We start from the raw sequence: 24,269 nt of genomic DNA, 5'->3' as shown, positions 1-24,269 counted from the left end.
GAGATAACGATTCTCCTGTCAGCACTTCATCCTTTTATTTTATGGGGATCCACTCATTCAGCATTGTTTTTCCAAAATACTGTTCACAGATGGTCATCTTATTTTTCAATCGGCTATCATACTTGTCCATTTCTTGGCACGTATTCTTATCTTGTATTGCACTTTCCACAGGGTCTCGTTTGGTGGCGGTTTCCCTTGGAGCTCTTTCTCCAGTCTTTTACCTTACCACGGTTTCTCAATACAATTGATTCGTTTTTCTTTTCTCATGCACTGCTTGGTGCAGATTATAATACCTGTTGCTTACTTTTATATACAGTCAATTAGACGTTATATTTTTCCTTTCTTTGTATATATGCAGCCTTGAGAAAGGCCTTTGGGCGAAACGCGCATCGGCTGCGTCCTGAACATTGGATACTTACTTGGTTACCAATTAAATAAACGCAACATAACTTTATCAAGAACGGACAATGAAGTGTATCTTTTCATGAACTCTACAACCAAGGGACATTACCTGAGAAAATGGTCAACTCCGGATATTACTAAACTTTTGTGGTGTGCCGCATTGCCTTCTTAGACCATACAAATGAATATATGTTCCGATAGGAAAATTCTTCCGGAGTATCTTAACCTCTAACGGCAACGCCACTACAATCGGAGCTCAAGAGCAAAATAAAAATATTTACAACTCTGTACCCACGATCTAGGTGCTACCAGATGTAAAAAAGTCTCAGTGGGGATCCATAAATTAAGAATACACCTCCATCCTACAGTTCATGAAGCGCTCCCAAGGTGAAATGCGTGGCGCTACTAACACAATTAGAGTAAATTATAAGTATGTTCTCACGATCCTATCTCGCGAGCAAGCATGGTACCCCCCTGCTTCTTACTTTGTCAAGAGTGGTACGCCGCCACTATAGTCAGTCTCTCTCGGTGCCGTGCAGGAGCAATGCTCCCCTATGTTCCGCTCATTACATTAATTTCACTTCCCATCATGTGGTACCAGCGTGTAACGTAGCGCACACTATGTTAGCGTGAAAAGCTAGACCGCTGACTCATTGTTTAGGAAATGTGCGTTCTCATCACCCGGAAGCTGAATAGAGCCAATCCCGAACACCCATGGTTATAAATCCCCACATTGGGTCCAAGCAAGAGTTTTTGTAAAAAACACAGCGTAATACTGTGGGACAATATATCTGCTCTCACAAATACTATGGATTACTTGTAGACCCTGATCATCTGCGAATAAGTGTGGTGTGATGCATCGTAACCACTCAATCAACCCCTGTCATGGTACAAGCGTGTGCCACACTACCCTAAACTCTGATTAAACAAGCACTGGCATGGCCAGTAGGTCTCCCTTTGGGACCTTATAAGTGTTTAGCCATGCAACACTTGATGTTGTTGCACCAAGGATAGTGTGCTGGATAACTAAACACTTATAAGGCGAGACCTATTGGCTATGCCAATGCTTGTTTAAAGATGTTGTACAGCAACGCGGGCTGTTGTGCAACATGGCTTAAAATAAATAAAAGCAAAGCGCTATGGCATCATCAATGCTGGACGCCATAGCATTTTGTTTTTATTTATTTTGAGCCATGTTGCAGCATGGGCTGCTGTGGAACATTTTTTTAAAAACATTGAGAAAGTCACTGAGTCTCGCATAGGCGAAATCTATTAGGTTTGTCAATGCTTGTTTTTAGTTTTACTATTTTGTAAGGTCAGTGCAAACAAAAATCACTGACGTTTCAAGAGCATTCAAAGGGGTCTTTGTCAGGACCCTTCTTGTAGCTGCCCCCGGCATAGATTTGAGAGGAAGCCCAATAATCTGGATTGGCTCAATGAATTGCATTGCATGGATCAGACAGATGCACGTTGAATTAATCTGACATATGCTAAGGGACCAAAGAAGTTCATATGTGCATGTCGACCATGAGGAGAATGCAGTGTAACAGGCCACCATTCTTGATGGTAAATCCCATATTAATACCTTTTGAATGACCCCTCTTTTCAGTTACATGATGGGGCCAGTGTTGGACTGCCACAGAAAATAGGCACAGGCACCCTATTGACTCTGTAGCAACTCCTCTTTTCAATATAAATACAGATAAAGTCCCTAAGAATATCAGTAAAGCTCATTTTTGTACATTCGTCTTCCTACGCCGCATGCTGCTGCAAACACGGGTCCCGAGGCAAAATAGCAGATAAAATGGGATTTGGTAAAACATTTTCAACTGAAGTAACCAAAGAGAAATATATTCATAAATGAATTAAAGACAAAACCATCAGTATGAGTAGACACTGAAAAAAACAGTTGAGCTGGAAAAAATAAAACAGAAACTGGTGGCAATATATTCATAGAGACAAGAAAAAGAGCATTTCTGATGGATACATCTGCCAGTGGATTCCTCACCTTGTGAATATCCCCTGCGCCAGCATTCCACTAAACTTTTACACCCAGCTCTCTACGCCGACGTGGACGTCATAATACCTCGGCTCCGCTCGCGACTCCGTATGACGTCACCGGAGCCATAAGAGAGCCACGTCGGCGTGATGGCGTCAGTTCCCTTTTTTCAGAGCCGTCGACGCGTAACGGTTTTCTAGCACTCTCCTGCTACTTTATAGTCTTGTAGTGGGTTACTGTTTCTGGATAAGCTATGTCTTCGACAAGAAAGTCAGGTTTTAAACCTTGTAGGGAATGTGGGGGCCACATGTCCATGACTGACCCCCACGAGGATTGTTTGTGGTGTCTTTCTTCAGATCATGATGTGGAGGACTGCTCCAGCTGTAGAAAGATGAACCCTAAGGCCCTGAAGGAGAGGGAGGCGAAACTCTTCATGGCCAAGGCGAAGAAAGAAAGAAGAGGTAGGAAAAAGGAGAAGTCGAGGCCGGAGTCGTCGACTTCACACTCTTCGAAGTTGAAGAAACATCATAAGAAGAGGAAGCATAGCTCTCGGCGCCGATCGTCGAGGAGTAAGGCTTCGAGGTCGCCGTCGCCTCTGCATCGAAGCAAGGAAGTTGTATCTCCATCTCCTTCCCCTTCTCGGATGCCTCCAGAGAAGTCACCTTTGCCGAAGCGGACTCCGGCGCGGTATCCGGCGCAGTCACCGGCGCAGTCACCGGCGCCAGTGGAGTCTCCGGCTTCTGACGCCACCCCCGGATCAGGAGGAAGAGCCTTCTCCAGTGCCAGCTGAACCTGCGGCGCCAGTTGAGGACACTTCGGCTCCGGTTCCTGGTACTCCTCGACCGGATCCAGGGTCAATCCAATTCCCGCAGTTCCCGACTCCGGGTGCGGATTCAACGTATTTCCTTAATGCGATGTATGGAATTTTTCAAAGGTCTGCCTTCCCATCCGGCGCACCATCTGGTCCCGTGGGTCCTATGGCATACACTTTGGGAGTGCCGCAGCATTATGCTCAAGCTCCTTTTATGCCCTTCTTGCCGATGGCTCCTTCATGACAGTTCCCAGCGCCGTCTGGAATTCCATCCCGGCTTCGTCTGGATCGTTTGCCTTCTTCGGAGCCTCCCTCGACGCCGATGCCAACGCCATCTGCTCCACGCCTGGCGCCGCCTACTCCTCCGGCGCCGCCAACTCCACGTTCGGTTCCGCCGACTCCGCGTACGGCGGCGCCAACGCCGGGTCCTCGGATCCATTCTTGAAGAGAGGCCCAGAGGGTTTTGGAAGAGGAGCGTTATAGGGAGGAAGTGGAATAAGGTGAGGTTGATGGCTCTTCTGATGATTTTGAAGGCATTCAGGATGCTAGTGGTCTTGATACTACTCCGGAGTGGAAGCATTCTTCTGCTAGGTCTTCACCACCACAAGAATTGGCCCCTTATCATTTGGTCATCAAAAAGGCTGCAGAGTTGCTGGACTTACAGTTACCCTCTGCTGAATATTAACCTTCGTTAATTGTAGACCCTTTGTTACCTTTTAATGAGGGTATATTCGAGCCAGTGATGGACGTTTGGCGCAAGCCTCTTTCTTCGCCTGCAGTATCCAGACAAGTGGCAAGGAGATACAGGGTGGCTCCGGGGGATCCAAAGCTTTCTTTCTTCTCACCCCTCTCAAGAGAGCCTTATGGTGCAAGCTTCATGCTCGAAGCAATCGTCAGGGGCCTTCCCTCAATCGCCAGCGGATAGGGATTCTAAGAAGACTGATCAAACAGCCAAAAAGGTCTTTTCGTCTGGAAGCATGGCTCTTAAATCGACCAATGCCACTTGTTTATTGGGGTGCTATGTTCATGCACTGATGGACTCTATGAAGTTATTAGCCCCTAAGCTGCCAGAAGAAGAGAGAGCCTCTTTTATGGAGGTGGTCACGGACACTCAAGCTGCTGCAAGGCAGGTTATTCAGACGGGTCTAGACACGGCTGATTCTGTGGCTAGGATAATGGGGTCTTCGATAGCCACTAGGAGGCAAGCTTGGCTTCGTTCTTCCGGCTTTTCTGCGGATGTTCAGGCCACGTTAATTGACTTGCCTTTTGATGGAGAGAAACTGTTTGGGGAGAAGGCCGATTCCACCTTGCAAAGGTTTAAAGATAGTAGGGTTACTGCGAAGTCTTTGTGTTTACAGACTCCTGCTAAGGGATTTGGATTCAGAAAATTTAGAGGATTTGGGTGGTCCTCTTTTTGTACCTTCCGGCAACCTCAGCAGCAGCAGCAGAATCCCCTCTATAGGTCGTATAGAGGTAGGCAAGGGGACGGAGAGGTTCTGGCCGCAACCCATCTTCATCTTCTGCCTCCTCTGCTCCCAATGAAGCTTCAGGGAAGCAGCCCTAGATCTCCCATCCTAGATCATGTGAGACATGTGGGGGGTCGGGTGTCCCACTTTCTGCGAGGTTGGAAATCGGTCACAACGGACCTTTGGGTTTTGAACCTCGTAGAGAATGGGTATGGCCTTCCCTTTCGGGAGTTTCCTCCCCCTTACCCTCCTTGCCAAGTTTTTTGTTCAGAAGACCATCTGCTTCTTCTACAGAAGGAGGTTCTTGCATTGCTTCAGAAAGGATGCGATAGAGATGGTTCCAGAGCAGGAAAGGGGTCAGGGATGCTACTCCCGGTATTTCCTTATTCCCAAGAAGGACGGCAGATTGCGTCCGATCCTGGACCTCAGAGTCTTGAATTTTTACCTGAAACAGGAGAAATTCAAGATGCTGACCCTTGCACAGGTTCTTCAAGCATTGCAGCAAGGAGACTAGATGGTGTCGATCGACTTGCAGGATGCGTATTTCCACATCCCAATCCTGAAGTCGCACAGGAAGTATCTCCGTTTTACGGTTGGGTCGCAACATTACCAGTTTGCGGTCCTTCTGTTTGGTCTTACTACTGCACCTCGAGTCTTCACGAAGGTGATGGCAGTGGTGGCTGCTCATCTCAGGAGGTTGGGGATTCCAGTGTTCCCCCTACATGGACGACTGGCTTCTGAAAGCAGAGTCCCCAGAGATGGTGCAACATCATCTGCAGGTAACATCTCAGCTATTATTCGACTTGGGTTTTTCGATCAATGTGCCCAAATCTCACCTGGTGCCCTCTCAACGCAACCTGTTCATAGGGGCGGTACTGGACACTACTGTGTGTGGAGCATTTCCTCCTCCTCGTATTCTCGACATTCAGGAGATGATCTCTTTATTCCACAATGGAGCGGTTGTTCCAGTTCTGAAGGTCCTTCGTCTGCTCGGTCTGTTCGCCTCCTGCATTCTGTTGGTCAACCATGCACGCTGGCGCATGAGGGCACTCCAGTGGTGCCTCCGCAGGCAGTGATATCAGCACAACGGAGATCTCAGGGAGTCGATCAGGATCTCCAGAGAAGCTGCAGCGGATCTATCTTGGTGGAGCGTGAGGGGCAATATGTCTCAAGGAAAGCCCTTTCATCTTCCTCCATCGGTGGCCACAGTAATAACGGATGCCTCCACCCTGGGGTGGGGTGCTCTTCTGGGGGATCTGGATATCAAGGGTATTTGGTCTCCAGAGGAAAGGTTGTTTCACATAAACCTTCTGGAATTACGGGCTATACGTTTGGCGCTCAAGGCCTTTCTCCCCTACCTTCGCGGTCAGTCGGTTCAAGTCCTGACGGACAACACTACCGCGATGTGGTATGTCAACAAGCAGGGACGAGTAGGGTCGTATCGTCTCTGCAGGGAAGCGTTACGGCTCTGGTCCTGGGCTCAGGATCATCGGATTTGCTTGATGGCGAATCATCTGGCCGGGGTGCTGAACGTACGTGCGGACAGTCTCAGTCGGCAGTTCTCCGTCGACCACAAGTGGAGGCTTCATCCGGAGGTGGTTCGTCACGTCTTTCGGATGTGGGGGTCTCCTCGTATAGACCTATTTGCCACCTGCGAGAACGCGCATTGCCCCTCATTCTGCAGTCTCCAGTATCTGATACAGGGGGCGTTGGGGGAAGCGTTTCAGTTGAGTTGGAGCTCACAACTCCTTTACGCGTTTCCTCCCATACCCTTTATTCCTCGGGTTCTGAGGAAGATTCGCCAATACCGGGCCCATGTTATTATGGTCGCTCCGGATTGGCCAAGAAGGGTGTGGTACACAGATCTACTTCACCTCTCATCGCACCCTCCGCTCCGTCTCCCTCTCAGGGCAGACCTCCTCTCGCAGTCGGAGGGGCAGGCTCTTCACCCCCACCTCCAGAGCCTGCAACTTCACGCCTGGAGATTGAACGGGGTAACCTGAGTTCTTTCTCTCTCCCGCCTGATGTGGTGGATGTTATTTTATCGGCCAGGCGACACTCCACCAAGTCCATTTACTCATATAGGTGGTCTAAGTTTGTTAAATGGTGTGGAGAGAGATCCATTGACCCTTTAAAAGCCCATCTTTCTAATGTGCTTCAGTTTGCTCTTTCCTTGGCTCAGCAGGGCTGTGCTGTGGCCACAGTCAAAGGCTATCTATCGGCTCTATCTGCTTTTCTATGTCTTCCAGATCAGCCGTCTTTATTTAAATCTCCTATTGTACTAAGATTTATCAAAGGCCTTACAAACAGGTTTCCACCTACTCCTTTTGTAATGCCACAGTGGGACCTTAATCTTGTCTTAACTTTCTTGATGGGGTCCCCTTTTGAGCCCCTTCATAGCTGTCCTTTGAGGCTATTGTCCTTTAAGACGGTCTTTCTTGTAGCCATAACCTCGGAGTGAGCTTCAAACTCTTAGTTCTAAACCCCCGTTTTTAACCTTGCATGCTGAAAGGATGGTTCTTAGGACCAGGGCTGCTTTCCTACCTAAGGTAGTTACTCCCTTTCATCTGGGGAAGTCTGTTACTCTCCCTGTGTTTTATCTGCCTCCTCATCCTTCCAAGGAGGAGGAAAGACTTCACCGACTGGACCCAAAAAGAGCTGTGAGCTTTTACATGGACAGAACGAAAGACTTTCGTTTGGACGATCAGCTCTCCGTGGGCTATGTTGGACATTCTAAAGGAAAAGCTGTGCACAAGCGTACTCTGTCCAGATGGATCATCCTAGCCATCAAGATCTGCTACGCCCTTGCTAGTAAGGTTCCACCTGAGGGTATTAGAGCTCATTCAACTAGAGCTAAATCTTCTACTTCTGCTTTGGCCAGGGGTGTTCCTGTGGCAGACATTTGTAAAGCCGCGACTTGGGCCTCCCTCCATACTTTCGCAAAGCATTATTGCTTAGACTCTGAGATGAGGAGGGAGGGCCACTTTGCGCGCTCTGTCTTGCAGGACTTTTTGGTATAGAAAGGTGGACACCCTCCTCCGGGAGTGGGACTGCTGTGGGAATCTATTCACAAGGTGAGGAATCCACTGGCAGATGTATCCATCAGAAGAACAAGTTACTTACCTTCGGTAACGCTTTTTCTGGTGGATACACTATCTGCCTGTGGATTCCTCACTGGCCCACCCGCCTCCCCATTGTCCACCTTTGTATACCTTAAAGGTTGTCTTGTTTGACATGTGTTTTACATTGTGTCTTCTTTCTATCTGGTTCACTTATAGGAAATGCTTATGTTCCTTAGCTTTCCTTTTTAGGTCTCGCTGAGACAGCGCAAGCTGTCTCTTTGAGACATTTTGTAAGTGGGTTTTCAAAAGTGCTACCCACATGGTTTTGCTGGCCTAGAGCTTGCGTGCACAATGGCATGCACGTGCACAGCTGCTCCTCTGCTCCTTGCATTCCCCCCTCCCTTCTCACCCAGCCCTTTGATGCTCTGCTCGCATCTCCCTCCTCCCTTCTCCTCCTCTTTTTTCGTCACTTGTATTCAGGCGCCTCGCATTTCCCCCCTCCCTTCTCGCCCAGCCCTTCTTGTTTTTACTGCACTTCGACCTCTGGGTAAACATCACAAATCAAAACAAACAGCTCCTTGCTCAATCCAATGAAAAACAAGCATTGGCATAGCCAATAGGTCTTACTTTTGGGACCTTAAAAGTATTTAGTTATGCAACTGTTGCATGGCTAAACACTTATAAGGTCCCAAAGGCGAGACCTATTGGCTATGCCAATGCTTGTTGTATATGTACTGTGTATATTTGTTCGAATGTTGTATACTGTGTATACTTTGAATCTGTTGTCGGTCCTCCTGTTCGCCTCGGGGCACGGAAAAAATGGTTGGAACTGACGTCATCACGCCGACATGGCTCTCTTATGGCTTCGGTGACGTCATACGGAGTCGCGAGCGGAGCCGAGGTATTATGACGTCGGCGTAGAGAGCTGGGGAAATAAGTTCAGTGGAATGCTGACGCAGGGGATATTCACAAGGTGAGGAATCCACAGGCAGATAGTGTATCCACCAGAGAAAGCGTTACCGAAGGTAAGTAACTTGTTCATCAGTTTTCTTCGGTTTCAGGTTGAAAAACAGAAGATGCCAAGCAGGACACAATCCAAGACAATCAAGCTGACATGTTATTATGGAAAGAAGCAGATAATTAGGAAAAAATATATATTTGTGAATTGCCTTCATAAATATGAGCCTTGCTTCTAAATAAAGAAATAAGAATGAAAGTAGAATATTTAGAGTGAAAACATAAAATTTAGATGACAGCGCCAAAGTAACCTAAGGCCATTTATAAGACAAGAGGGCACATAAAAAATAAGAAGTAAATAAATGCAACATTTTTCTAGAGATAGCGAAGGAAGAAATGGCAAGAACAATGGTCGACAATGTGAAAGGATTAGGGTAAATCAAGTAGAATCAAAATAGATGAGATTTTATAATGAGTAGCATCATGCAAAAAATACAAACAGACAGAATAGCATTTTTGGTGAAATCTCCAGTTCCAGGGGAATATAATCATGTTGCATTGCATGCAATATTTCTAATCATTGTATTTGAGCCACCATAATTACAAAAAAAGTGAACTGTATAATGTTTTATAATAATCTTTCATAACTGTGACCACCTGAAGATGTTGCCAAAGCTTAGACCTCTAATTTTGATTTCTAGGCAGTGGAAATAGGGTGATCAACAATCGTAGTACTAATCATTTGCATCCTTGAGTATTTGGTATATAACTCATTTTGAATCAAGAGGCAAAGAAAAAAATGGATCAACGACATGGACGGCTGAAGTGGCGGCTACAACACGTGATTACACAATGTGCAAAACTTCCATAAGGAGTTCTTCCATAAAGAGAAGCTCTTGGATATGCATGACCATAATGAACTAACACTATACACACTGAAACAAAGTGAGCGTTTTATTTAGTTAGCAGCAATACCCCCATTCTGCAGTGCCAAATCACACACAAACTAAAGCAAGGTTTTAGAGGTGTTGCAGCAATTGTTAACTGTCTCTGACTGTACACATTGGGAAATACCTTCTGCGTTTACTCTGCTGCTTGCGGCCCTTGGTTTGTAACCACTCGCTTTATGGCTTGTATGAAAATCTAAAGAATGCGGAACAAATATCCATTGCTTCAAAGACACTGCATACGTAACAAAAAAAAAACCAATGCCTACGTTATGGTATTTCACACCAAGCTATAGAAACGGCGTAGTCATCAGGCAGCCCCGGTGTACTTAACAGCTGCTTGACTGCTTTACATTTCACTGAGAAAGAGCAAGGGAACAAGCATTGCAGGGGTGCGCGCGCGCCGACAAACACGCGAGTGCTGCACGCGCAGCACCGCCAAAAGGGAAAGCAATGCAATCACGCTCCAATTGGCGCTGAAAGTTGGCAGCTGTGCACGTTCACGCTCGCATGAACGCAAGCGTTAGGCCAGCGCTGGTAGCACCTTGAAATCCCGTATACTAAATGTCTCGCCTGAGACAGCAGATGCGCTGGCTCAGGCGAGACCTAAAAAGCAGTGTATTTTTGGGGACTAGTTCGTTCCAATCACCCAAGGTGGATTCTCCCAATGACGAGCGCTATGGATGGTTAATATTGACTCATTGGTTATGTCAATGAAATTCTATGGACCATAGGGAATGGAAACAGAAATACTACCAGCCATCACAAGCATTCCACATTTCTTATGAACCCTCTCCACTTAGTAGAGTATATAGTGTAGTGCATGTTATCTGGCTAGTCCCAGTAAGGGAATGAAATCTATTTATTACCCAGGGCTGTCCAGGGTATTTCATCATTGAGCCCTGTTTCATGACTTCTAATGCGGTACACCCACTTCTGTTCACGTATAGAGAGGGCATGTGATGACTCCCTCGTAGAAGGTGCGAAAAACGGTTTATCCAACACCCTCCAATATATATCCTCCACCGTATGTCCTTTTTCCGCGTAGTGTGATGTAAGGCGTGTATTTGCCCTGGCACATCGGATGTTACTCCTATGCTCCATTATCCTCACTTTCACCTTTCTGCAAGTCATCCTCACATAAATCAGGTTGCAAGGACACTTGATTATGTAGAGGACGTAAAAGGAATTGCAATTCGTATGCACTCGTTGTTGCCAAGTATGTCGCAGGCCCACGTCCACCTCTTTAGTGTTTTTTGTTAATCTGCATACGTCACATGAACCACATCGTGTGTGGCCCGTGACTGGTGTAAGGTTTCCAACCCCACGAGGAGCTCCTCCAGCGTTGCTCTGTGCACGGGAATGTACCAATTGGTTCTTGATATTCTGGCCTCTTGTGAATGAGAATAGAGGTTTCTCAAGCCGGAGACCAGTGGAATTCAATATACGCCAATGTTTTAGGATAATGTGTTTAATCGCCGTGGAGGATGTATTAAATGTAGTGACACAGTATCGTTTTTAGCCGGTCTTTCAACTTTTTCCAAAAATGCCTCTGTTGGACAATTCCATGCTCGCTTGCGCGCCTTCCTCACCACTTGATTTGGATAGCCTCTGTCCTTAAGTTTGCCTGTAAGTAGGTTTGCCTCTTCCCTAAATTTGTCAAGTTCAGAGTAATTTCTGCAGAGCCGCAGAAACTGCCCCACAGGAAGACTTTCCCTAAGGGATTTAGGATGAAAACTCCCAAAGTGAAGTAGGCCATTCTTATCTGTGTATTTGTGATGTACTCTGGTAGACAATTTACCTTCATATGGAAAGATAACTAAATCCAAAAAAGGAAGTTCGTCCTTGGTAATGATAGTAGTGAAGTGCAGAAACTGATTTTGTCTATTCAACCATTGCATAAAATCCTTTATAGATGCATCATCACCTCCCCAAATGTGGAGGACATTATCTATAAACCGTTTCCAGACACGGATGTTCTGTGTCCAAGGATTTCCTGCATCAAAGATATATTTGTGCTCAAAGGTGGATACGTACAGACCCGCTAGATTTGGTGCGAATGCACTGCCCATTGATGTTCTATAGGTCTGTAAATAACATACCCCTTTGTACTCAAAGTAAGTTCCTTGTCAGTGCTAATTCAGCTAGATGTAAGATAAATGGTCTAGGAGTCTGATATTCCCAATCTTGTTTCAATTTGGGGAATATTGGTGTACAGGGATTCTATGTCTAACCCCATCAAATATTCCTCTTCCGGGTTGAAATCCATATCAGTGAGGAGATTAAGGACCTCAGTTGTATCCTTTAAGTATGCCCTCCTACTCTGAACCAATGGTTTGAAGAAGAAGTCACAAAATTGTGACGACTGGCTCAAGTATAGAGCCAATTGCAGCCACAATGGGTCTACCAGGGGGTGGTCCTACTACCTTATGCACTTTAGGTAAAATGTAAAATGCTGGTGTAATGGGGTCTTTATTTTGTAAAAAAAAAAACTGGCCTCATGTTCCGTTATCCAATCATTGCTAAGAGCTTCCACTACAACTGTAGCGATTTCTCTTCTTAATCCTGGAGTAGGGTCTGTAAGGAGGATCTTATAATTCCTTTCATCACTCAACAGTCTCTGGCATTACTGTTCATATACTAGATTAGTGAAGATAACTATAGCACCACCCTTATCGGCGGGCTTTATAACAAGATCATGGTTTTTTTTCAGTTCCTCTAGGGCTTCCCTTTCCTCTCTTGTAATATTTCTAAAGGGATGTGTCTGGTTTCTTCCTAGTTCCTCAATATCGTGCACCACTGCTTTTTCAAACGTTATAACTTCCTGTGGCAGTATAGACTTCATGGGGGTAAAAGTTGTTTTAGGACGAAAGTCAGTATTTCCCTTGTTAACAACTCTATCTTCATGGTCTTGAAAAAAGACCTTCAATCTCACTGATCTAAAGAAGTGAGAGAGCTCTTGGCGTACCCAAAAGCTGTCCATTGTGTTTGTAGGGACAAAGCCCAAACCTTTGTTTAACACTGTTATTTGAGCTTCCGTCAGTGGGAGATCTGTGAGGTTCATCCCTAGGTTCCCTCCCTGCTGGTACCCGGCATTGGGTCCCGTGCCATGCTCAGAGTTACTCTCTGGTTGAGATCCTCCGACTGGACCCCTAGAGTGCCTCTTTGTTTTTCCCTGCCCCGGCCCCTGCCTAAAAAAGGGGAACCAGGTGGGAATTGCTGAATGTTATTCGGGCCCTGCATAGGAGGGTATGGTTGGTACATCTGAGGCCACCCAAACCTCTGGCCTGGGTAGTTCTGATACATAGGGTTAAAGTTGAAACCCGGACCTTGGTACTGTCCTCTCCCTCTACCCCTACCCCTCCTCCTTGGTCTATTGTCAAATTCACTTCCATCACTATTAGATCTCATGGAGTCTGAACTTCTACGACCTCCCTGCAGCCCCTTCTTAGCTTCTTCCAACTTCTTCTGAGCATACTCATCTGTGATGTATGGATAGATCTTTTCTTTTGAAAATTTCTTCAGATCCTTCTGTAATTTATAGATCTTTGATTGCATTAAATAGTCCTTGTAATCTCCTATTTCTGTGTTTGTTTCCTCAAGTTTTCTCTTCTAGGTGGCCAGCACCACACTTGCCCTGAGTCCCTGCTCACTATTTTGTATCTGTATGAGCAGTGTATCTGCAATTCTTTTTGCTGTAGTTATAATAAGAACTAACCAATCTCTCGTGCATTTCCATGCAATTAATTCCCAATCCTTCCTGAAAGAAGGGTCTTCCAGGAAGATGAGCGGTTCGTTAGTTACTAATAGGCATCTAGGTGCGGCCTTCGCCCTCAAATATTCAGTGAGGATGGCCCCATGTAGGATCACTTTAACATGTGTTTTTCTAAGTTCTATTAACGTGTCCCAGCCCTTTCCTTGGGTCAAGACCTGATTAATGGCTGTCTTTCCCAAAAGTGAAGGTCCATCTAAAATTCCTTGGACTTACTCTTCATCAAAAGCAAGTCCCTGTTCAAGTGCCATGATTAGAACGGAGGTGTTCAAGCACAAAAGCACGCAATTCTGTGGAGCAAATGCTCAATTTGGTGTACCAACGGTCACCAAAAACACATCCCCTACGGCTCAGCGGCCGTGCTTCACACAGTACACACAATACAATAAAGGGGGAGAAGGATCAACCCTACCTCATCCTCCTCAGAAGTAATGCAAATACACACAAAGAGGTAGAGCAAATAACAGTCGTCCTATTTCTGTTTTACCGAATGTAGTTAACCAAGGGAGCACAACTACTTTGTAAAAGCTGCCCTCACCTGGCTGGGAAAGCTGGCGGAGCTTCAACGCCACGCGGCCATCTTGGTCGGCGGCTTTGCCACGCCCCCAATTAATGCCAATTTAATATCAAAATACAGCAATATTCAAATTGAAGATGACCAGTCAACTTTTGCATAGAGCCTACTACTATTCGGCAATGTGTCGCTGTAATCTTAGAACATTTTCATCCATTTGAGCTCAAGACATTTTTTTTGTTGTTAAAATCTGCACATTATGCGCCAGATGATGGAAAATGCAGCAAATTCATAATGATGCGGAAAAACGCTGCAGCCCTAGAATTCAGTTAAAGTAAATGTTTTGATATAACCGTTTGTTTTGCACCTTTGTAGTTACTAATATATTTCTTTTTATAGCCAAAACACCCCTCCACACTTCTCACCTATAACATTTTTAAGTTGCTAAGTGGCATTTTATCCTCTATCCCACATGATGTTTATCACTCCATTTCAAACAGTACATTTATCAAACTTTCTTTAACATTTACTTTACATACCTTCATGGCAGTTAAGCGCTGCGCTCTTTGGTACTTCCATTGTTACAGCTTCTCTTACTGTGCTGCTTAATAACATAACATTCTATACATGTTTGTAAAGAGCGTGTTTGACCAGAGGGGTCGTCTGGCACTTAAAAATGATTTATTTTTTTTGTTCCCCAAGTCAAGGGTACCAATTTAACTGACCTAAAGGAATGAAAGGCTGAGTAGACCCAGCAGAATCTGAACCTGTGACTATGAGGTCAAACACAAGTCCCTGCAGTGGATGCATAAATCACTTTGTTCTATCCTGTGATCTCTGGGTATTCCTAGTACATCAGTCCAACTTCTCACCTGACAAATGTTTTGTATGCAGAATCTTGTCCTAAGACCACTTCTGATTCCCTCCAACACCATCATGATGTCCTGAAGCACTCTCTTGTTGGTCTGCTCCTTTTCTTAGTCTAACCTTATCCTTTGCTTGCTCTCTCTTGTCATTTCTGTGCTGGTCACTTTCTGCTCATTCTTCATTTGGCCTCCATTTGTAGCTCATCTTCATCTGTCGGCAACACAGCACTGAATGTCTGGCCACTCCTTCCAGCTTTGTACACCTCTGAAAATAAGATTACCTTTCCCCTTGTTCTCTATATGCTGGTTCTCCTCTTTCCTCTGTATCTTTCCCATCACCATCGCTACCTCAGTCTTCCTCATTGCATCACCTTGCTTTTACTGTTGATCCTTCTTTCTTTCTCAAAGCACACCTCCTCTGTTGGTTCTTCTTGCTGACTTACTTGCACAAGCTTTGACAAATGTGCTCATTTCATACCTTTAAAGCCACTACATTTCACATTTCTGTGAAGTTTCCACCACTGGTGTGTTGAAGTGTTTAGTCTTAGAACAATTTTCTTATTTCCCTGCTCATGTTGAATGTGCATGTTTTGTTTGCAGCTCCTCCTTGCTAGAGTCTGAAATTGAAGAAACGTTTGTGCATGCCCAGCATTTTTTGGCGGAAGCAACTTGTTTTAATTTTGTGAATTTGTGTGCAATGAAAGGCCACCTTTCTTTGTAATTATGTTTCAGCCTTTTTAGGTCTCGCCTGACCAGCGCTTTAGCGCTGCTCTGGCGAGACTTATAGTAAGCGCGTTTTGGAAGTGCAAACAGTGGCTTTGCAGGCCTCCAACTACAGTGCATGTGACCCGTCCGGGCGCGCGCACCATTTGGAGTCCTGCAACCACTTGTTTGCTTTCACTTTAGCCGTGATTCATCGCACCATTTGGCAGCCTGCGTGCCCGCCCCCACTCCCCCTCCCACTCCGTCAGCTTCAGTGCGCGCTTGTTTTTGGCTCCCAGCAATCAGATGCGCACTCCTGCCCCAAGATTGAAGGAGCTGTAAAATGCGAAAATTTCTCGGCTTCAGAGGAGACTACGTGGGGTCTCCTGGGCGAATTACCACCTCCATGAGAGACGCTTGGTTGTCATGAGCAATGGTCCTTCTTAATTGAAGTCCATTTAAGGAGTAAACATGGAGGCGGTTTAGCTGCGGGTAGTGACGTCTGCAGAGGGCAGGCACAACAAACCATCGTTTAGCATACTGGCTGTGATCTGGAAAAAGATTTTCTAAACCTGGATGGAGCATAGTGCATATGTCTAAAATACATCTCCTCCCCGGAACTGCACGCAGCACGTGGCATTGTGTTCCATAACATATTCCCCCGTCTCCAATGACCCAGGTCATAAAAACGCTCGATATCTCCTTATAGAAGATTTATTTGTTATTACAATACAACACCATTTTACACTTCTATATAAAGCTTTTAAAGAAGGAGTACACCGTTACGTTACACACCTCTACTACAAAGGTACATTTATTTCTAACAACTCGTATATTTCACTAAAAAACACGTCCCTGTGAGCAAAACATGCCTCGGGCAGGCAAGGCATTCAGCTTAAAAGCATGTTCAAAAGTCTGCACTTCAGAGGGGTTTAAAGGACAAAGCACTATTGTTAAAAAACGTAAATGCATGCAGGTGAACCAGCGTCTGGCCTGGACGCCTCCCCATTAACATCCATGATTTTAGCGATACATTACGGAGAGGATAATGTATTTTCATCACAGTTGTAACAGTAATACGCAAGACCTTTACAACAAATTAGCAGAGACCCTTTTGGTTAGTTCCAATATGCCTATAATGCAGCTGTTTGGACTGAAAAAGACAGACTACGATCTTCTGCCCATAGCGCACTGCAACGTTCCCAGTCTAAGATCTCCTTGTTTTTATAAATTCTTGTGCATTATGTATAAAAAAGTCTACATCAAGTCTTCCCTAGGTGTATCCTCCAAAGTCATGCAGCGGGTTGTACATTCGAGATCTGAGCTATAGTAAGAACGTTTCTTTACTAGCCTCTCTCATTTACTGTGCAAGCGCCATTATTGCAGTTATTTACTGACTGACATTAAGCTCTTAAACACACTACCAAGTGTCAAAAATATCAGGTCGTACTTATGAAATTATGAAAACACTTTATTTTGTAAAATCATTTAAACACATGCAAAAGCAATGATTCAAAAAGTTTGTTCAAAGTTTAAATAAATGTCACAATATTCTACAAAGTGAAATGTTCCGTCGTCTCCACCTTATTTTTTACGTTTTGCTCATTTGGCGAGTGTGTTCTGTGGCGCTCGTACCTGCTTTCAGGCCGCCAACTACTGTGCATGTGTGCCGGGCGCGCGCACCATTTAGCAGCCTGAAAGCACTCGTTGTCTTTCACTTTCTCGGCCGCTTTGATGTTTCCGCTTCAGTGCGCTCTTGTTGTTATTCGGCCGCGACTGCTTCCACCTCCCCCCCTTTGCTCCTCAGACCGGCTGGATCTTGCAGGCTGATCTCGCTTCTTTATCAGAAATGTTATCGCTTGTTTTAATTTCAGGCTGGAACTAACGAGCCCTCTCTCCCTATCTTGTTCTCCACCCAACAATGCCCAGCCCCTTCGGACCTGGCACTGCCTCCACCCCGCCCAAAAACCCAGAACTGGTATAAATTACTCCGCTGGTGCCACCCGGAGCATGGGGGGCGCTGGGGCGGGGACTCAGTGCCCGGGCTGTCCTCGTGCCCACATCCCTAATAATGCATCCATTTGAATCAGAAGCCACAGTCCTGCAAACTGCATATCTGTCGTTTTTTTAATTTCTCCTTTCAGAGTCAATTAGCCGAGCAGTTGCCCAAATTTCTCCCCCCTTCACCCAATTTTCTGATTGTTTCTCTCTCCACGTTTTGCCCCTAACGGCAAATTACCAGCGCTATTCCCATCTACGCTGCCCTGTGTGGCAAAAAAACAACAACAAGCAGGCACACACACGTGTGTGCGCACAAACAGGCAGGCAAGCTCGCAGAAACAGACATGTCTGTTGGGGCGCGCCTTAGAGACCTGCCACAGAGGTGTTTTGAAATCCTTGCACCTGTGGACTGACTGCAGGCTGCCGGGTAAGTGTATCTAAATTGCCTTTATTCTGCTTTTAAAATTCGCATTTTGTCTCCCGGTGATCTCTCCCTGGGCTTAATTTAAAACACGAGTATTTTTTATCTGTAGTTTCTGCAGTCACATCGACCTCTGATCATTTGACAGATGTCTGCTTGGACAGGGGATGTCGTTACCAAATGCTTGCTGTTGTAGTTTGCAAAAACAATTGTTTCTGTGCATGTGTTTTCCTATTTTAAAAATGTTTTGTTTTGGTTCAACCTAATGTTGTATTCGGATGGGACCGGGGACCTTGATAGATTCTTTAGAAACATCAGAGAGTTGAGCTGGCAGGGGGTAAAAGAAGAGAAAGGGGCTCCCTAGCCAGTAACATGTTTGGATGTATTGCAGATATGAAGACTTTGTTTAGGTAATGTGGTGCCGTGATCACCTGCATGTATTAGGTCCAACTAGGTGTACATACATAAAGTAGAATAAAACATAAAAACAACGGTCGCAAATAACACACAGAGCTTTATTTACACGTGCCCGAATGCGAGAGGATAGATAATGGTGTTGCTTGAACCCTTCCTTTCCCTTGAATATTAATCAGAATATTTATAATCTGAACATGCTTGGAATAAAAAACAAGCATTTGCAATGCAATAGGTCTCGCAGTTACACGAGTTAAAGCTATTGGCATTGTAAATGACAATGCCAATAGGCATTGTTATTTGCAATGTCAATAACTCAAACTCGCGTAAATGCGAGACCTATTGCATTGCAAATGCTTGTTAAGCTTGGTAACACAATGCACACAAATATACCCCACACCATGGGTACTCATAAATATTTTCTCAGGGGGCACTAACTATAGTCTGGGAAGTGCTTGAAGGCAGAATTGATGCTGGGCCATCCCCAGGACACAGGAAGTGAAGGGAGATTATCAGGGCAGTTAAAAAACAACACCTTTTCAAAACTGAAAAATGGGAGATTAAGAAAAAAAACGAGGGAATGTATTTTCCTTATTGGCATATGTTGAAACTAATGCAATTTTAGGTAGGAGACTCCTCATATAAAGCCATTTTTAGCTTTAAAAACATCTAAAGTCTTCCACCAGAAAACAAAGTTGCTAAAAATTACAGCAAAAAACAGAACTTAGCTTTTATTTCTCTTCTGCTCTTTCCCAGAATGTCTGCAGGCCACAAGGAGAGATCGGCTGGGCCGCTAGCGGCACATGGGCCGCACTTTGAGTACCACTGCTCCACACCATGCCATGTAATTCCAGTCAGCATAATTTCACTCAACGCCACACACTTCCATGCCACACGGTTCAACTCTATACATTGACATTCCACACCACATAATTCGACAACAAACCACATAGTTGAACTCAACAACACAATTAAACCTCACATGCATCCAATCCACACCACAGAATTCCACATCATGCCACAAAATTCAACAGCACACCACATAATTAATTTCCACTACATACCACGCCAAAACACAAAATACCATTCCACATAATTACACTCCATGACACCCAGGCCCACTCTACATAATTCCAGTACATTCAATACCACATAATTACTATACACATAATTCAGCTGCATGCCATGTCACATATTTCCACTGAACAAATCCACTTCACACCACACAATTCCACAACTAGCAATTCCAATCCAACCTGCATAATTTCACTCTGCACCCCATACAGCCACTCCGCTCCAAACCAAAAGACATGGGTAAAAGACATTGTCATTTACAACGCAAACAGCTCTAACTCTCACAAATACGAGACCTATTGCATTAGGCTTGTTTGTATTATTTGTTCTTGTTGTCTAGACCCATTTTTCTGTACTTCGGTCTTCTGTCATTGATTTAAGGATACAAGGAACTAGGCATTGAACAAAGTGGTTTACGTATTGGTATGAAATCTGGGAGGCTTCTTGGTGGCAGTTGAAGCCTGTAGCCACCAGGAGCGATGTGGAAATAAGTATTCTGCTAAGGCCCATCTCTAGTACAATGGGTTCTTAAACTGTGTGAGCGTCAGGGGGTTAACCTGTATTTCTTTCTTACATCAGTCTTTGATTTCTTTTTCAGTTTTTTGGAGATCTCGATCAGCTCAAATCTGCGTTCTCTCAATTTACATTGTAATCAGGTCGCCAAGATTGATGGCCTTGGCCGGGCATGGAACTTGCAGCATTTAGACCTATCCTCCAACTGCATCGCTAGGATTGAAGGTCTAGCCTCATTGACCCAATTACGGACCTTGAATTTGTCCTGCAATATGATAACTCGAGTGGAAGGTAGGAACTTCTTTTTATGCTGACATTCTTCTATTTATGTACTTGTGAATTCAAATCTGATCATGGGCGTGCAACGTCGACCAATAAAAATGCTGATTTAAAATGAGTTTTAGAAAATCACGCAAAAACAATTGTCCGTTTCCTATTAGGCCGATTGCTATGTATTTTGTCACTTAACAGTTTTTTGCTAATTTTTTTATATTTTATTTATATTGCGAAAATACCACATTTAAGACTGGTTACAATCTCATCACATGTCACTAATGCAAGTGACTTACAGTTAAAATGAAATTATTACCGTTTCGGATTTATAATTGAAATAAAAGTGGGTGTTTGCTATGGTGTAGAATATTTTTGTCGCCATTCTATTTGACGATGTTATTAGAATTGGGACCTCGTTTTACACCTTTATTAACAAAATGTTAGTGATTTGAGCTCGTCGATGTTTACTAATTTTAAAAATGACATAGTTCAACCACATTTGTCTTGCTGCACATATTTTTAGCAAAGTCACGGTTTTGTTCTCTTCACGAACCGTGTTGTTCTACCAACATGTAACATCAGTGGTGAAGGCATTTTCAACTTATTACAATATTCTGTGGTGCCCCCAAGAGTAGGGCAACTCCCAGTGAATGCACACCGTTCAGTGTAATTGATAAATTTGACAAGTGGAATGTTTGACTGGTGCATCTGCATAAAAATAAAATGTGCGCATTCCTGTGTTTGCACGCCCAAGCACATAAAGCTAGATGTATTGCCCTTGCCATGAAGCTGATGCCGTACAGTTTTTTTTAAAACGCAGGGGTAAAGTGTAGGCATCATTTATACCTGCATCTTCTCATAGAGTTTGTGAAGTGTGTGCATTCGTAGTCCGTATGAATGTGGACAGGACAGTTGTCATACTGCTGGTAACTATATAGCATCAACCTAATGTGCTTCATCTAAAGTGCCCACGTACCTGCAAAGTTGTTTTATATTAATCTGTATTATCTTCCAGCCGACTTCAGCAATCATTGAATGTACTTTTTGTTAGCGCCAATAAGAAAGAGATGGGCTAGAAGCTTGGCAGCAGCAGTAGGAGAAACCATTCTTTTTAGGTTCAAAGATTATTGGAACTTGCAAAGCACTGACAAAACGCCCACATTTGGCTGCAGCAAGTGACCATAATAAGCCTGTGGAAGGGACTGCCTCTCCTTATTGAAGAGGCGTATTGGAGACAGGGCAGACTGGCCGTAGCGTGCACCAGGGCGTTTCCCTGTTGGACCACCAGGGTGGGGGCCTTTTTTGGACCCATGGGGGCCGTCTTTGTTACCGGGGTCGGTTTTATCGGCCCCTGAAACAAAAGCAGCTGCAGTGTTTTACTCACGCACCCCCTCCGTAAAATATAGCATTAATCGGTGTTCGACGGGTTTCCTAGACGTTTTGGCTCCTGTCACTGCACCATTGAAATCATGACCCTAGTGCCTGCAAAGTAACTGCACTTGTGATAGCTGGTTTAATAGTAAAATAACATAATAACACAATAATTAGTGCTCAGTTGACTTCCTAATTCTTTTGGCCTCTGTGCCTCTGCACCTGCTGCACAATTGAAATCATGACTCGAGGACAAATGAGGAAATCGTTTATATCTAGTAATATGTGTCCCGAAAAAGGCACAGTTGCAAATGGAATAGATAATTGTTGTGTAGCTAAACATAAACGCTTTCATAAAAAGTGCCTTTAAATGTATCCAATTCTCCAAAACAAGTTGTCACAGATGGCATAAATCAAGCATATGGTTTATATGTCAAAGTAAAACCGAAACATTGTTAAATTGTGTTGCAATGTGACTGGCTCTTTGCTGTGAAAAGATCTTATCCTGTGCTTGACAGTGAATGGGCTATAAATAGTACACATTTCCCAAGATCACCATATGTTATGCTGAGACTGAAACGCGGTTTTGCACTTTCTTCCTAAAAAGGTAGTTTCACAAATTAAATGGACTCACCCAAAAAGTGGAATTTTGCTAAAAATGTGCTAATCTTTTGTGCAGATTGTGAGAAGGTGGCCTGATATATGCTGTCCACTAGTTCTAGTGGGCACCTTGTATCAGTCCAAACAACCCCTTATGGTGATAGGTTAATGACAACCTTTATTGAAAGCTATCCTAGTGGTATCTATGAAGAGCAGCCTTCAGGCTAAGTCTTGAAGGAATGTAAAGCAGCTTGTTTTACCAGTCTATAATCTCTTGAATGACCAAATGAAAGGACAACCACACCAGGTATATACTCAAAATATATGTATTTAAGATAAGACACACCCCTCTAGTCCAATGTTCCCTCTAATTTTTTCCCTATGTGTGCGGCACTGTAAGGTCTCTGTGCTCTGCAGCCAAGGCTATGTATGCCAGTAACCCGACCGTGTGTGTGGTTGCAGCGACAAATATCCGAGCAGATTGTGTGAGTATTCATGTTAATCGCAGCGCCAGTCATGTGCTGTAATTACCATGAATACTCTCTCAGAGGCACACAATATGCCCCGCACACAGCCGGCCTTGGCGCTGGTGGCGCCCTGTATGACAACGTTAGTTGGTGCATGCCAATGACCACCCCCGCCAGTGATTCCCTCCCTATTACCCTTTAACAGTGGCCCTGATGGTCTCCATTATCACTCTCTCTCAGATGTATTTAATTCGTTTTATAACGTCTCTCATACCAGTGTGGCGTGTACTTTATATTGCACACAAATTAAAGAGAGACAATAAATCATAGGTATGTAAATCAGTGGATAAGAAATGTTACATATGATAGAGAACTGCAAGGTATAGGAGTGACGTGTCATCCATACTGATAGGCAGTATAGTTTAAGAGTGCTTTGTCTGGCGAATTACAAACTCAGAATTTAAAATGTAACACCCATGGTTAGGATTTCTCTTTAATAAGAATCACTTTGTACCCAAATGAACCCTATTTGCAACATTAGGATAATGAATGGCTGGGGAAAAAAATCATAACGCTCTAATCTATACCTTGCAGTATGCATGAAGTTCTTTGATGACAGTTAATAGATTACTGTTCTATTTTAGGTTTTTAACTTATAAATTGCAAGTAACAAAATGACCTCTCTGACATAAGTAGTAACCCCCTAACCAATTTTCATTCTTTGCACTTTGTGATCTGCATGGTACACGTTCTTTGCAGCAGGCATATTAACCCTCTGCGCTACCTTAAAACTTCCACTAGAGAAAATTCCAATCTCTAATACAACAAGTAACATTACACCTACAACAAGCCAGGACTGTTGGCTTTGTCATTGTTTTTTATTTGCATATGGTAAATAAGGTGGCTTTTTATTTTTGTACCGTCTGGGACATCAAAATAATGAGCTGGCAACCCTAATCATAAGAGGGAACGTTTGTTGCAGGATCAGCACATTATTTATTTCTTCCACCCTCGATCCCTGATTAATGCCATAACAGCAACAGTTTAACTTGTATCTGAAACCCTACGCCGCAGTCAATAACATGCTGAGTTTCTTCAAGTGTCTGGTAATCAACCCTGCATTCAGTCAACTCACTCCTCATTCTCGCCCTTGACTTTCACACTCACAGTGATCACAATTCACTCACACCATTCACCCGCTCACCCTGCACTCACAGTGATCACGCTGCACTCACAATGCATATATGCTGTTCACCCTGTACCTCACCCTGCAGTCCCAGAGCACACTACTCACCCTGCACTCATGTGACACTTCACTCACTTGTCCCCCTCACTGATCAATCTGCAATCTCACTCAAATAAGCCCATCACTAACCATGCATTCATTCGTCCTACTCTGCACTTACAGCCGCACCCAAATTCATGTGGTAACCTCACTCAACCTGCAGTCACTCCTCTTACCGTATTCACACTGTTGCATCGCTCACTGTGCACTCACATGGACACTCCTGCCACCCACACAGCGCAGAGAGTTAATGTGCCTGCTACAAAGAATGTGTACCATGCAGATCACAGAACTGAATGTGAGTAAACTATGAGTAGCGCAATAAAAAAATTAAATGTTGGTCAGAAAGGTG

General features: G+C 44.3%; 1 protein-coding gene across 2 annotated transcripts in view; it reads left to right on the top strand.

Annotated features, from left to right (window-relative positions):
- The window catches only part of LRRCC1 (leucine rich repeat and coiled-coil centrosomal protein 1), a 423,515-nt gene that overhangs the window by 41,279 nt on the left and 357,967 nt on the right, over nt 1–24,269 (top strand). For both annotated transcript variants that reach the window (XM_085605344.1, XM_085605345.1), the window contains exon 2: nt 20,007–20,212. In XM_085605344.1, the coding sequence (XP_085461470.1) occupies nt 20,007–20,212 (206 nt within the window). The remainder of the gene's footprint in view (nt 1–20,006; nt 20,213–24,269) is intronic.

The sequence above is a fragment of the Triturus cristatus genome, chromosome 5_1 (assembly GCF_964204655.1).
Source record: "Triturus cristatus chromosome 5_1, aTriCri1.1, whole genome shotgun sequence".
Taxonomy (NCBI): Eukaryota; Metazoa; Chordata; class Amphibia; order Caudata; family Salamandridae; genus Triturus; species Triturus cristatus.
The sequence above is the reverse complement of the archived record's forward strand: the minus strand, read 5'-3'. Positions and strand labels throughout refer to the sequence as shown.